The sequence below is a fragment of the Pteropus alecto genome, unplaced genomic scaffold, assembly GCF_000325575.1.
Source record: "Pteropus alecto unplaced genomic scaffold, ASM32557v1 scaffold61, whole genome shotgun sequence".
NCBI classification, from domain to species: Eukaryota; Metazoa; Chordata; class Mammalia; order Chiroptera; family Pteropodidae; genus Pteropus; species Pteropus alecto.
This window is the reverse complement of record NW_006434835.1, coordinates 15,411,242-15,426,540: the sequence shown is the minus strand read 5'-3', so window position 1 is coordinate 15,426,540 and position 15,299 is coordinate 15,411,242. Positions and strand designations below refer to the sequence as shown.

The 15,299-nt window shown below is 45.6% G+C and overlaps 1 protein-coding gene across 1 annotated transcript in view; it reads left to right on the top strand.

Moving 5' to 3' along the window:
- Positions 1 to 15,299, top strand: part of KIF3C (kinesin family member 3C) — a 31,857-nt gene that overhangs the window by 4,239 nt on the left and 12,319 nt on the right. The window contains exons 2-3 of the mRNA XM_006910291.3: positions 14,280 to 14,381; positions 15,055 to 15,177. Of these exons, the coding sequence (XP_006910353.1) occupies positions 14,280 to 14,381; positions 15,055 to 15,177 (225 nt within the window). The remainder of the gene's footprint in view (positions 1 to 14,279; positions 14,382 to 15,054; positions 15,178 to 15,299) is intronic.

Genomic DNA, 15,299 nt, shown 5'->3' with positions numbered 1-15,299 from the left:
AAGGTTTTTCTTTGCAGGTCTGTGACCTGGCCTGAAGCACCATACACTGCCCTCCTGCCAAATGCTCCCCTGGAGCAGCCAGGTAAATTCCAGGCAGAGCCTCGCAGGAACACCTAGGAGGACAGATGGACACACACACACACACACACACACACACACACACACACACACACACACTGCAAAGCAGGCAGGCCGTCTCTCAAGCCAATGAGCTTGGGCTGGTCTGACCTGCTGCATGTCAGTCTCTGCCGATGGCCCCTAGTGGCATTCAGGTCCACAGAACTGGCAGGCAGACCCTCAGCCTCATTTGGGTGCGGGTTCTCACTCTCGTATAGCCTCCTCCCCTGTGATCTCTGCCCTCTGCAGCACCTTCAAACCTTATACCATTTTAATAATATCTGACATTTGGATAACATTTAATAGTTTACAAAATGCTCCACATACATGATCTTATTTGATCCTTACAGTAGCCATCTGGGGTAGTGGTTCTTAAATCCCCCTTTTACAAGTGAGGAACTAAGACTCAGAGAAGTGACATGATCAAGCTTCTATGCTACAAAGTGGCAAAGCTGAGCAGGAACCCATGGGCCTTGTGCTCTTTCAGTTCTTGGATGGCAAGGCAGGACCATGAATGGATTCTGCTCCCTGTGAAAGCAGTCCATGTGAGGTAGACCCCATTGCATGGTATCATTAGGAAATTTGGAGGATCACACAGAGGGTAGAAAGAGCCCCGGGCTCTACACTGAAGACCTGGAATCTAAGCCTAGCTATTCTACAGCTCATTGAGAGACCTTGTGTAAGTTGCTTCCTTTTCCCCTCAAGCCTCAGTTTCTCTATTTGTAAAACAGAAGGTTGGCTTGGGTGATTTCTGAGGCTCTTCCAACCTATTAATTCTTTGACCTTAATTAATCTGAGACGTAAACTAACTGGCCCCCACACCCAGGCCTCATCCCAGTAAGGTCTAATTCTCCATTGCCCTGAGAGATGTCAGGGCCTCAGTGTCATTCCTGAGCTGATCTCTCTGCAAGGGAGCCTCCAGGCCTTAGGTGAGACTAAGTTACAGAAGCCCCCGCTGACCAGTCACAGATTTGCTAAATTTCAGTGCTGCAGATGCCATTAGTCAATGTTCCTGGCATCTTTAGGTCCCCAGAACCTTCAACACTGGGGGTTGGAGGAAGGACACAGAGAATCATGAGCCGATCACTTCCTGGGGAGAGCAGAATATTACCATTTCTTATTCCTTCTCAGGAGCGTGGGCTGGCAGCAAGGAAGGCCAGTCTGGAGAGGGAGAGCTGTAGCCGCTGGAAGGATGACAGATGAGCTAGATGCCATTGTCTATGTTACGAGAATGTGCTGCTGCACCAGGGGCCCTGGTCTTTGCATATTTAATATTTAATTCACTTCCCTGAGCCCAGCAAGGGTTATGCTAAGCCACTTCCTCAAAGGAAGGATCAGGGGCTGGCACGTTTTAGGCCACCCTGGGAGAAGCAGGATGTGAAAAGCAGGACTCAGCTCTCCCTAGGAGGAAGGGAATCCAGCCAGCCTGGTGCTCGCCACTGGGAAATTTTATATGGTCTGTTATTCACTGCCAAGAACACCCTCCCAGCCACCGGCATGCCCCTTGCTCCCCGTCCCGTTTCCCCTTAAGTCTGGGAGGCGAGGGAGGCTAAGAGAGTACAGAAGTGTACTTCAGCGCTGAAGAAATGGGTGGAGGGGATGAAGAAAAGACTCTAGTGGGGTTCTTTCCATTGAGAACAATGGGATCTCCCACTGTTGGTGACTGACTGGCTCCCTCAGTAAGACTCTTGGATCTAAGGCAATGTGGGGCACAGATAATAGAACAGTCGAGAGATCAGGGCAGCTCATGCCAGAATTCTTGCACCAAAGGCATAGCCCTTAGAACTCCATCTTAGAGCTGGCAGGGACTTTGGAAAACGGAGGCTGGGACTTGCCCGAGGCCACGTAGGAAATTTAAGGAGATTCCAGACTCTATATTTGGCCCAGCCTCTTTCTATTACACCAGAGTCCTACTTGATAATCAGAGTGCTTCATTTTTACATGACACTTAGACATCTTGATCTCTTGTAATCCTCCTAGCAACTCCAAGAGATGATGTATTATTTCCGTTTTACAGTTAATGAAAACCAAAGCTGTGGAGGTCGAGTGACTATTTTGGTGCCCCTGGCTGATAAGTGTTGGAGCCAGGACTGGAACCCAGGTTTTTTGTGGCCCCAGACATGTGTTCTAAGTTATCATAGAGCCTTCCATGTTTGCTCACTGTGTGACTCAGGGCAAAGGCCTTTGCCTCTCTAGGCCTCAGGTTTCCATTCGCCTAATGAGAAGTCTGACATAGCTCTCCGGGGAGTGGGTGAAATGGTTATTGTGTGCCAGGCTTTCAGAATAAGCAAAGGGGGAGGAGTGCCTGAGAAATTCCAGGAGGGGAATGATTCCATATCCTGTGACTTCTCGTCAGGCCCAGCCCCGGACAGACAGCGGGAGCAAGCCCAGAATGGAGCCTAGACAGAGAACTCCAACCTCCCTAAGGCCCCTACAGCACCTCCTGGTTCACTATTGGGTATTTCTAGATGGAGGAGACAGTTTGAGGGCTTTTGAGGGATCCTTAGGGTAAAGAGGGGAGGAACATGTTAGAGATAATCCCAGGCCTGCCTATTTCACAGGGTTATGCTGAAGACTGAATGAGACCATTAGTGTGAGGGCATTTGAAATATGCTGCAAACACCAAATAATTGGAGGACATTAGCAGCCACCAGGTGGCTTCTGTCTGCCAAGCAGGGGTCCAGTGATCTCCAGGACTGACATCTTTGCTATTAGTTTAACTCCTTCCTTCTCCTGCCAACTCAACTGCTTGCCATAATCCTGCAGCCCTGGGGGCAGAGCCAGGCAAGAAAGATCAAGGAGAACAGAGGCAAGACCAGCTCAGAAGGCAAGAGCTTGGGTCTCTCCTGGAAGGAAATTAGCTGAGCTTTTGCTCTCCATCTACAACACACTCCAGTTCCTACTTTCTGAGTTATGGCATCAACTCCCCTTCTCACCTCCCCCCATTCCCTTCTTCCAGTTCACACCAGCCTCTGGGGGCAGCTAAGCAGTAGCTGATGTGACCCAGTGCCCTCATTCACTCTCCACATCTAACAGTCTGTCTCGCCTGCTTTCCCTCCTTGCCACCTCTAGGCTCCCCATTCCCTTTGTTCTCCCCTCACTGTGTACAACTATGGCTGTCTCCTTGGAGTCTCCTTTCGTCTCTCCTTTCATATTGGGCATCAGGAGATGTTAGGGTATTCAAATAAATGTGTGAGGATTTGTGATTGTGATCAGTGCCCTGTTTATCATCAAACATTAGTGATCCCTACTATGTGTATCTCTTGGGGGCCGGATAGCATACTAGGCCTGTGAGGGAGGAGAGCAGGTCAAGTCCCAGACTGACCCACACCGAGGTTGGCTCTGCATAGGGAAAACTCAAATGTTTGTGCACAATGCAACATTCTGTGATGAAAACTGGTGAATGCATGCTGATTGCTTGGGAGAAGGCTTACTTTACTCAAATTTAATTGTGCAAGAAAACGTTTTTAAATGACGGCTTTAATTTTAAACTTCATTTTTTGAGGGATTGGACTAGATGATTTCTAAAACTTTGATTCTAGATACTTAGAAGTAAAGGAGGGTATTTAGAAGAGGCAAGGGCTGCGGATGGCACAAAATGCAGGCTCCAGCTGAAGAGAGGAATAGAAGAGGTAGAAAACCACTGCTCATTGATCCCCAAGTAAGTCTGGAGGGAGAAGAGCAGGAGGGTCTTGACTAGAGCCCAGCTCTCTCTGCAGTGGGTGTAAAAAAGAGACCATGCCGCCCCAAAAGCCATAGGGATCAGGTTACCGCAGGAAGCACAAACTGCATTGACTTTTTACCATCCCCTTTGTGGGTCCCTCTTCTTCCTCCTACCTCTCAACATGAAAGATTAACCAAAAATGGATATGCAAGAGAGGGAGTTTTAAACCTGAGAAACAACAGTAATAGCAATAATAATTCCATTTACCTAACACTTGGTAGGTGCCAAGTACTATACTATGTATTATATACAAATTATTTCATATAATACCCAAGGCTCCTTCCAAGAAAGGTCTTGGTACTATTCCCGTTTTATAAATGAGAAAATGAGACCCCTTAAGGTTCAGTAACTTGCCCAAGACCACATGGTTTGCATATGGCAAATCTAGTTGAGTCTAGGTTGGTTTGACACAAAATTTGACCCTCTTTTATGCTTAAAAACTAGAAATTATCAAGTTGGGAACTGGTCGTTGGGAAAGTGATGAAAAAAATGACAGAAGCTGCTGTAGACATGTTGAATTTGAGGTGACAAAACCCAGTGGACAACTGGCGATGATCAGTAGAATTTAGAAGCAAACACAAGACTAGAAATGAAAATTGGGGGCTCATCTTTAGAAGAAGGGGGCTCAAATGAGACCTATAGCCCTCTGTTCTTGATACTTTCTCCCTCTATGTCTGTGACTCCCACATCGAGATTTCATTTCCTGGTCTCTCTGCTAACCTTATTTTGTAGAGTGCTGTATTCAGAGCACAGGCACGAGTGTCAGGCAGGCCTGGGTTTAGTTACTTACTAGTTCTGAGACCTCAGTTTCTTTATAAAATGGAATGATAATAGTTCCTATGTCATACTGTGGAGAGCATTAAATGAGATAATTGATGTTAAAGCATTTTGCACAGTTCCTGGCATATAAGAGTTCAGTAAATTATAACTGTATTACTGTTACCTCCAACTGCCTAATAGATGTTTTCACTTGGCCACCTACCTAATATGTCAAAACATATGTCAAAACACATCATGTTTTAGATTGGCATTCAAGGCCTACCAGAGTCTAGTTGCAATATTCAGTTTTCTTGCCCTAACAAGCCACTCCAACAGCAGAACATCACAGCCAGCTGGTCCACCTTTATCCTTTGATCTTAATATGTGCCTCACTGCCCTTAGGCTGGTTGTACTGTTTTTGTATCTTAGATTGTCCTGGGAATCAGGAAGTGGGAGTTATGGGAGCAAGTTAAGTTCAGTATAGAAGAACTTTTTACTTCGAATTGGGCCGTTTCAAGAGGTGTAATGGGCTCCAATGCCTAGAAGTGTTTAAGGAGAAACTGAATGTCAGAAGTGCTTTAAAGGGATTCATGTATCAGAAAAGCCATTGAACCAGATGATCATCAAAATCACCTCCTCTTTAAAGTTCTTAATTGTTAAGATAGCACCTTCTAGAGCAAAATATAAAATGTTTCATCTTTTTTTCCCCAAAATGTTTCATCCTTTTGAAAATTGACATCAGAGGGTTTAAATTCAATGTATGAATTCAACCAATAATCAGAGATATGTTTCAGCTCTCTATTATGGCCACTTAGAGATAGACAATGTGAAGAAGAGAAGAAAGAAGAAAATGGAAAAGAAATAGAGGGGAACAGTAAAGAGAGGAAAGAGAAATAAAGTCATTGAATGAGGGAGAAAGAAAGTGGGTAAAGGTACACAGCGAGGTTTCTGGGGAGAAGAAGCTCCAATTGAGAGAGAACGTATTGTAGAGGAGTTAAATACTCTGTTTCATTCCACTGCCCTGATCTTGATGTTAGTCTCCAAATAGGGCTGCACTCAGTTTCCAGAGACTCCACAATAATATAGGGAGTGTCTACTTTCTCAAAGCTAGTCTGATTTCACCAAGGACACCAGCCCCATGCCAAACACTCTGGTATTTATGGGCCTCGGTAATCAAGGGACTGTGTATATCCCCAAACCCATTCCAGCTGAGTCATCCATGATCCTTGAGAGAAGCCTTGAGATAACAAGTGACCAGTGCTCCAGGCTGGGTCTGGCATCTAGGTCAGAGTTCACGGTCTCTTGTCATCAATGGAAGCAGTGACTGATACTCCTTCTTATCCCTGGTGGGTGTGATCAGTTAACAGAATTGTTGTGACCTGGGGGAATTTTGTAAAGATTGGGCCAGCAGGAAGTATACACAACTAAAACATTTCCCTTAGAGTTCTGGCCATCAAATTATGTGGAGGCTCAGCAGGCCTTTTAGTACAGTGTTGGGTTTTCCTTGATGTGTGTTGTCTGAAGGGGCATATTATTATATTGCTCCTCGTCATTTTCAACCCCCAGGGAGCACAAGATTGGATGAAGTAGCTGTGATAATGTTCTCATTGTGCTCTGAGGACTAGGAGGAAGGGCCTGGAATTCAACTAGAGAAGGGCACCCTTCTCCTGCCTGTGCCCCACCAGCCTGCTGCGCCTGGCCGGTCTGGGGCACTACTGAGAGCTGCTAAACCAGGTGGCCTGTCTGAGATCCTGTAGCCCTGCAGGCTGTGCAAGGCAGATCCCTATGCTCAGAGCTTACGGGGCACCTGCACTTGTGGTTTGGTGTATCTAGAATTTTTAATATTCTGTGACATTCCTGGGCATTAACTCCTGGTCCGACTGAAGAGTTACTTTCTAGTTGCCTCCCTTTCCTCCCAGATATACTCAACACAGGAGTACCAGGCCTTGGGTTGAACTGTTTCTACAGCACTAGGTAATGGACCTGCAGGCTTTCTTCTTTCTTGAGGTGGGCCAACAGAGTAATAATAATAACAACAGTAGTAATAATAATGGTAGCTACCATTTCTTTAATGCAGGTTCAATGTCAAGCACTCTGCTCTATTTGTTATGTGCATCGTTTATTCAGTCCTTACAATAGCACCATAAAGTAGTACAGTTTTAATCTCCATGTGACAAATGAGGACACAGAGGTACATTAAGGAAGGAAAAACCCACAGTCATATGCCCAGGAAGTATTAGGATCAGAATATAAGCATATGTCTGCCTGACTCCAAAGCCCATGACTTCACCTGTATACTGTAATACCAACTCAGAAAGGACAGGTTTATGCCAGATCCCTGGCTAATAGGCCCCAGTGGGAGCTCTTGTCTGCTGAGATGATTAACTCATCTCTGTCCTTCCGTGTGATGCAAACCCCCAGCTGCTGACCTCAGCCGAGCGCCATTCATTCCTATAATCAACAAATCTTTTTTGAGTACCCACAGCCAAGAACATAAATCAGCTATTATAGTTGACTTTGTTTTTAAATTATTTAAGCTTCTGGAAGGAATCATGAGAACTCCTTAATAGTAATTATCTCTAAGTATTTTATACCTTTTTTTACTTTTATCTTTTTTTTTTTTTTTTTTTTTTGGGCAAGCGTATATTACTTTGTTAATTAAACAAAAATTAATCTAAATTTTTTGAGGGAGAAAAATTATAACAGAAAAGTGTTAACACCTAATTGGAAGGTTGGTTTAAAAGTAATAAATAATTGAGGGAAATTCAGGGTCAATAATAATACTCAAAGGTACCCAGATATTGATAATCCTGTGACCTTGGACAAGTCATATCCCCGCCCAGGGACTGTAAAAAATGATCAATAGATGTTTCTTTGCTTTCCGCACCATTTGCTGATTCACCTTGGAAGCAGCGGGTCAGGAGCCCAGGATTTGAGATTGGCCTGAATGAGGGACAGTGAGGGCTGGAGAGGCATGACCAAGCATCGCCTGGGAGCTGGAGGCTGCATGACCCAGTATGACCCGCCTAAGTCCTCTGGGCCTTGTAAAATGCTGAGTCTGCGCTTTGTCCATCCTTAGGTCTCTTCTAGTTCTGACATTGTAACATTTTATTGTCTGGCTGGATTTGCATCCCTGGTGCTGAAGAGAAACCCTCTAGAATACCACAACTAAGCCAGGGAAATAGGAGAGAAAGACAAAGGTCAGGATCAGATCTGAGGTGCTCATGGTTTTCTCACTGGAGTAGATGGGCTGACATTGTCCTTGCCGCTTTTCTGCAAAGTGGACTGGAGCACTCTGGGCATCCATACCCTGCCTGTCCAGTATGAGGCTGGAGTAGAGTATAGCACAGCGCACCTCACTCCTCAGCCCATATGTTTCCTGCTCTCTAATTGTTCTCTCTTCTTGACGAGAGAATTCTGAAATCTGAAAAACCAATCACTGGTGTCTTTTGAGCCATCCAAGGAGACTCAAGGCAGGAAATTCAGACTCAGTCTCCTCATTTGCGACACCCCCCTCCCACGCCTCCTCAAAGCAGAAAATCACTGAAAAGAGCACTGTTCATCCCTTCACCATTGTTTTTCATTTTTTTCTTCCCTTACTGCTGGCTCCTCAAGATCTACAACTAGCCACAAAAGGAGAAACAGGTCTGTGATGGCTCTATTTCCCAAGAGACGGTTGCACTAATTGTTTTCGTTTTGCTCTTTGTGTTGAGTGCTGGGTAAAGTTTAATCAAGTACTGAAACAGCAAGTAACCACTGATGTTCGATTGTACTTTGTCTTTTACCAAGTACTTTCACATCTATTCTTCAACTCAGCATTCTCACCCCATATTACAGATGAAAACACTGACATCTAGAGGCTGAGGCCCTAGATTTCGTAGCAAACAGGGTGGCAGAGTGTGTTCCAGGACTCAGGCTGTCTTGCCCAGCACTCTTTGTGTCATTCTACCATGGAACTTGTGAGGTGGCTCTTCTCATGAGCATTCCAGGTTTTAACTTCTCTTAGGGATGGTAATGATACTGACAGCCTCCTCCAAGCACACGGTTAGGAGCTCTAGCCTGCTCATCTCAGAGGCCCCATAAGAGCCTCACGCAGGCAGAAGCATCCTCAGCAGAGCCCTGCCTGTTTCAACTGGAGAAGAAAGAAATGGTGCTCTGAGCTTATCTGATGGTTCCTGAGTTGGTAAAGGTACAAATACCAAAAGTTGCTTCTTTTCAAGGTGCCTACCTGCCTGAACCTGGGAGACTAGTGTAGAAGAGGGAAAACTTAGAATTAAGAAGCTGGTGTTCAAGTATCACTTTGGCCATTAACTGGCACCGTAACTTTGAGCAAGTCACTTCACCTGTCTGAGCCTTAATTTTCTTTTATGTCCTTGTTATCTCATAAGGTTCTTGTGATAATTAAATAGGATGATTAAGGTAAAAAGAACCTAGCCTAGCTGCAGGCACATGACACGTTGCATCAGAGATGCTTGTCTCCTGCAAAATGCCATAGATTAGCTGGCAGTGACAGAGCAGAGCCTGTTTGACTTCTCTGTCCTTGTAAAATTATACCTGATAGTATCTTCTCAGGGGAGTGGCTGGCTGGGCCTGGCTGTCTCCATTCTGGCTTTCCAGATCAGCACTTAATGAGTCCTGGGGCCTCCTTTCTTTGCTTTCTGGTTTTATATTCCAGTTGCTCCTGGAGTAGGAAAAGGTGAGCCTCTGAATATCCCAAGCTGTGCTGCAAATGGACATGATCCCTAGGGTGATCTTGGCTGTTAATTGTCATAACAGCTGACCTGCCTCTAATACCTGGAATCAAGACCATGACCAAATTAGGAAATTATCTGGAAAGTACATAGTCATTATAGGAGCAGATACACATAAAAATTCTAGGCGTAGAGTACTCTATCTCTGGGCCTCAGTTTCTTCATCTTTAAAGCCAAGGGGGTTGGGGCTAATGATTCTCTGAGGTCACCTTAGTTCCCTGTGATTTGCATCCTTCTCTCCAGAGTCAGATCATGGTATTCTGCAGTTCACAGCCCTGTCTATTCCACCCCCACAGCATCTTCTGGCCTTTTAGTTGCACTGGATCAGTAGAACCAAACCCAGTCCTGCCTATGGGCTCCACCCACCTGTATTCCTTTGCTCTGAGAGATCACAAAGACAGCATTAACTTGCTCAATTCAGAGCTCCAGGGAACCTCTGGGGACTAGGAACCCCATATTCCCAGCCTCTCTGCTTAGTACCCCCCAGCTTGAATTAGGCATAGGCATTTGAGGCATTTCTGTCCCTCCTCTCCCTCCACGGGTGATAGTTAAGGACAAAGATCTCTAAAGAAAAAGAGGAGATGGCCACTAGTATCCTAGAGAAATGGGGAAAATTAAAAGCAAAAGCAAAAAACAAAAACTTGTTTCTGAGAAGAGAATGGAAGCTCACGCATGACATATTTCAGAGTATGAGGGTAAAGCGGACAACCTGAGTTGAGGTCTGGGAGCAGAAGGGGGCTGAGACCTTGCACTTGGATTGAGGCCCACTCACAGATTTCGTGCCAGGACCAACCCCTTCTTCTAGCACAATACAAGTTCTGTCAGGCAGGCTTGGCTGATAGTGTGGGTTGGCCAAGTGTGCAAGACTTGGCAAATCCAGTTGTCATTCAGACCACATCTGTGCTTGATTCCGGTGGGGCAGGCAGAGAAGCACAGGGGCAGTGGGCAAGCGGAATGCGGATGATAATGGGCAGTTGGAAAGGCATAATCCAGGAATTCTTTTCGTGGAGCCCAGGGCTCAGCCAGAAGAAGAGATCCTGAAGGAAAGTTCTAGGTCCAGGGAAGAGGCCCAACATGAATGCAGATTAGCAAGAACCAACACAGAACCCAGTCCCGGGAATCACGTCATGGGGATGGGTGTGGGAAGAGGGTTGGGATTTGGAGGCCTGGTGGTCTTGGCTGATGCATCAAATTCCAGGCCTGCTTGGCAGCTCAATTTCTGCCTGACAATGTCCAAATGAGTTACCCAGTTTTTGAATCCATTTGGATGTTGTCAGACAGAATTTTGAATGAGGAGAACATGGGGACCAGGTGCAGGTAGCTGGTGAAGGTGGAGGGTAAATAAACAAAGAATTATTTTGAATTAGAGGTCTACCTCATTAACCAATCACCAACAAAAGCATAAAAGGGTATATTGTGAAAGCGGAGATTAGACCTCCACAAGACCACCTTAAAGGTAGAGAGAATATAAAATAAATGGGGAGGCTCAATTTGATATCTATTATTATAGCAGATTTTAAAAAATAATGGTAATACTTCATGCATATGACATTCTAATAAAACTGGTTTATTATTTATTTTCAGCAGTAGTTTAAGTGGTATAAACCGTTAGAAAGGTAACTCGACTATATGTTCTAAGATGCACAAAATGTTTATAACCCTTTATCCAATCCTCAAATTTCCTTCAAAGAAAATCATCTAAAACTATAAATTATATGCACAATGGTGTTTATTACAAAATTGTAAACAATCAATAATAGTTTTATAATGGGGATTAATTAAATATATTATGATTTATCCACTCTAAATATTATGCAATTATTAAACTTATAACCATAAATATTATGGAAGTAATGGACAATGCTTGAGATATTTGATAAAGTGGAAATACCAGGACTTAAGCTTAGATTTATACCATATCTATAAATATGAAGAAATTGTGCGTGCATATGGAAAACTCTGGGAAAAAAAAGAAGCTGATTAGCTATGATGAGGGAAATGTGAAGTCTTTTCTCATTTTGTTTTATTTCTGTGATTATTTTGATGTTAGTGTAATTTTTTTTTCCTGAAAGGAGAGGAAGATAATAAATGCTTAAAAATGTGTCCCCAGAGTCCCTTAATAAATGATTAAGAATTTAATAAATTCTCCTGAGGTATCAAATTCCATAAATTTATTACTTTCCGTAAACAGTAGGACTTCCCTTTATTTGTCCCCAAAATTCAAGGTATAAGCTTTTTTATTCTGTGTACCAGGATTGATTGGAAAAGTCTAGATTTTTGCTTTTCACACCTGTTTTGATTGTATAGTTTTGGGCCTGTCCTCTTAACCTTCTTTTGTCTTTGCAGACTGAAAAGTCCTATTTTTTGAAGTTTCTTAGAATAGCCCTCCTTTTGATGGTTTTAGCCACCTTTCTTTGGATATTCTCTCTCCTTTGTGTCCCCCGAGATGCAGGGAGGGAACTGTGCATAGTACTCCAGATTCAGCTGCATCATGGTTTTATATAAGGATACAATGACTTTTATTTTGTTTCCAAAAAGCCTCCGTGAAGGTGCCTGGCCAGATGCTATTGGCTTTTTTAGCTGTGGCAGCATATTAAGCCAGTGTCTTCTGGGAACAATAGAAATTGACTTTCCCCTCCTTTTTTTTTGGCTTATAACTGATGGCTCACAGCTATCATTTAATGAGTAGAGCTAGAAGTACTTTTTCCCAACATGTAAAACTGTAATTGAAGCTCATCTACCATTTTTTTGTCGGCTTATATGGCCTAGAAATTCTTTCTCGTGCTTTACTACCTGGAAGGATTTGGGAGCATCTGTGAAGCTAGGTATTTCACCAGTGCACACTTTCTATCAGAGACTAGTCCCAGCATTTAACGTTTGAACATTTTTCCATCTGAGGGGATGCCTGTTTATTTGTTTCCTTTTCCTAATCTGTTATGAGAAGGTACGTTCATTTTTTCATCGCTTTACCACCCCCTCCCCATGTAACTTTGAATAACCTCTGATGTGGAGCCCTGCCAGCAGCATTTTGACCTCTAAAGCCCTGGCCACCAGCTTCCCCAAGTAATGTAATAACCTTGGAGATTAGTCAGACATGATTTCCTCTTGCTGGAAACATGTTGCTTTTCTTTTAGCAGGTTCTGCTTCCTAAAGCACTCAACAAAATGTCTATAGTAGAGCAGACTTTGGGGTGTATCCTGCAAGGAGTGGAGGCCCATTAAATAGTTTGCAGGACTTGCGTTTTCGGTGTCTCCCCCTGGGCGTAATGCGGAGATGGATGGAAGGGGAAGCTTGTGGCAGCGATCCAGATGAGGATCGCAGTGAAGTCAGCAGGTATCATGAGGATGAAAAGGAGGGAATGATGTGAGCCATACCAAGAAGACAGACTTGATGGTATTTAACAACTGGCCAGATATAGGGAGTGTGTGAAACGCCAGGCTGCAGTGAGGGGGCTGGGGAGAGGGGGTTTAGGGTGAAGTAGGTGAGGTGCCTAGGGCACAAAATTTAAGGAGTTGCTCACTCAAAGGGTGGTGCAAGTGCCAACCTTGAGTGAGAAGGAAGAGTCTAGGATGAGAGTCAGAGCCACTGGAGAACACCTTTCTCCACAGCAGCTCTCCTTGGCCTCTGAAGCTGCATGGCGCTTCTCTGAATGGCCCAGCTTTGCTCAATGTCCTCTAGTACCTTCATGTGGTCCAACCTCTGACCTCCCAAAAGCAACCCTTAACCCCTGTCCTGCTCTGACCCCTTTGTGAGGTTCTCACAGGTGGCACAGGGGTCCCTGTCTCTGACAGCACCCCCTGCTTTGAGAGCCCACAAAGCAGGTCAGCTAGTTCCACTGGGAAAAATTCCAGTGGGGAGGCAGCCAATTTCTTCTGGTGGCTCAAGGTGATTTCAACCTTCCAGGAGGCCTGGGATGAAACCAGAGGACAGCTAGAGCACCCTGGGGCAGCACCCTCTGATTAGCAGTAGTGAAAATGCATTTTATGTAGTCACAACATACACAGCTTATATAAATCTGTTATCATTTAAGCTTCAGATGCAACAGGTACCTACGGAATGTCCGTGCCAAGCACTGGGCTCGGGGCTCACGAGTGAGAGTAGAGGTGGTGGATTCAAATGTCCCCTCTTTGTTGACTAGCTGCATGACCTTAGGTTAGTTACTCTGTTTCTTCACTTGTTAATAGGGGACAGTAGTCGTACCTCAGTCTTAGGGTGGAGATGGAGACAGTGTCCGTTAAGGGCTTAGTTCAGCCCCTAGCGTATATAGTACTCAGCAAATGTTTTCTATCCATCCTAGATCATGGGCGGTTCCCATATTATAGATGTGAGAACTTAACGGGGTAACTTGGCCAAGGCTTTGTAGTTAGTAGGTAGAACCTGGGTCTTTTTCTAGCCACCTCCAAAGCTCATGTGCTTCTGGGGCCCCATATGCCCCTTTGTCTTCTCCCTTTGGCTTTCCTTCTGTGTTCCACATCAGACTAAAGTTAGACCCTTTTCTGTTGCCTTGTTGAGGCCCTCTTCCTGAGTCAGGAGCCAGTGAGCTAAAGGCTGGACTACGCAGTGGCTCTGTCTTCCGTCTCTCCCTCCTGAACCCCAGCTGGGCGCTGATCGCCTGCACCCCTATCCCAGGCATGGTGAACCACCTTCCGTCTGGATTCAAAGCAAACAGATCAGGGGTCCTATATTCCCCAGGGTATTCCCTCTCTTATTCTCACCCAATGGTCCTGCTGACAATGGGAGCCTTGTACTGAGGCCCAAGAGGCTAAAGGACAAAACTTCATTCTTGTTGAGAGCCACAAAGATCCATCTGGGACACATCTTGTGTCCCTTCCTGGAAGGACCACAGAGACCAGAGAAGGAAAGCCTCTCCACTTGGGGATTCTGTGGCCCTTTGAAAAGCCTGTCTCTAAACTCCTCTGTGTCCCCAGGCCATGGAGAGCAAGCTGCTCATTGGGGGCAGGAACATCATGGATCACACCAACGAGCAGCAAAAGATGTTGGAGCTGAAGAGGCAGGAGATTGCTGAGCAGGTAGGGCTGGAGCTTCAGGTCCCTGGGGGCGCGTGGCCTTGAGGTCTTATCTGGGGGGCTCTGGGCAGTAAGCCATGGTGGCCTCAGGATCCCTGGAACAGTGCTGAGGCCCTAAGATATGCCTCCCTGAGTCCCATGAGTCCACCAGCACAGGGCCTGCTAGCTGGTAGGTGAGAGAGAGTGATGGCTCTCCATGGTCAGCCTCCACAGGGCTTCTAGCACTAATTCTGGGGCCTTTTACAAGGGTGAATGTTCTTTGCCAACTGAATGACTGTTCTAAATCATCAAGAACCACAATTTATTGGTCTTACCAGTCGACTTTAATACTAGACGGGGAGAGGGCGAAGCAGCTGGAAATCCAGTATGACAGACATCTGTCTATGTGGTTGACACCTCTGGAATGCAGCGGTGTTTAGGGCTGGGCTCTCCATCCTAATAGTGCCTGGCAAAGGCATAGCCATAGGAGCTGAGAAGAAGGTTCAGAGAGGCTCCACTGAGGATGGGGTGGGAGCAGTGGACGTAGGCCACGGGACGCTCCCTTCTTCCCCATTGGCATCTGCGGCCACAGTGAAGCCAGGCCCCATGGTAGGCAGAGTGAGCCTGTCCCCAAGCTCCCTTGGCCCTCCCCAGTACGTGTTGCTTCTCTGAGCCCCTGTGCCCTGCCATGGCCTAGAAACGCCGTGAGCGGGAAATGCAGCAGGAGATGATGCTCCGAGATGAGGAGACCATGGAGCTCCGGGGCACCTACACGTCCCTGCAGCAAGAGGTGGAAGTCAAAACCAAGAAACTCAAGAAGGTGAGGTGCCACAACGGAACGGGGTCAAGGTGTGTGATGGCCTGGCAGCCTCTGCCCAAAGACAGCCACCTGCCCAAGGGGTGTGTGCTTTAGGGCCTCTTCCTACTTTGTTTTAACTGCTG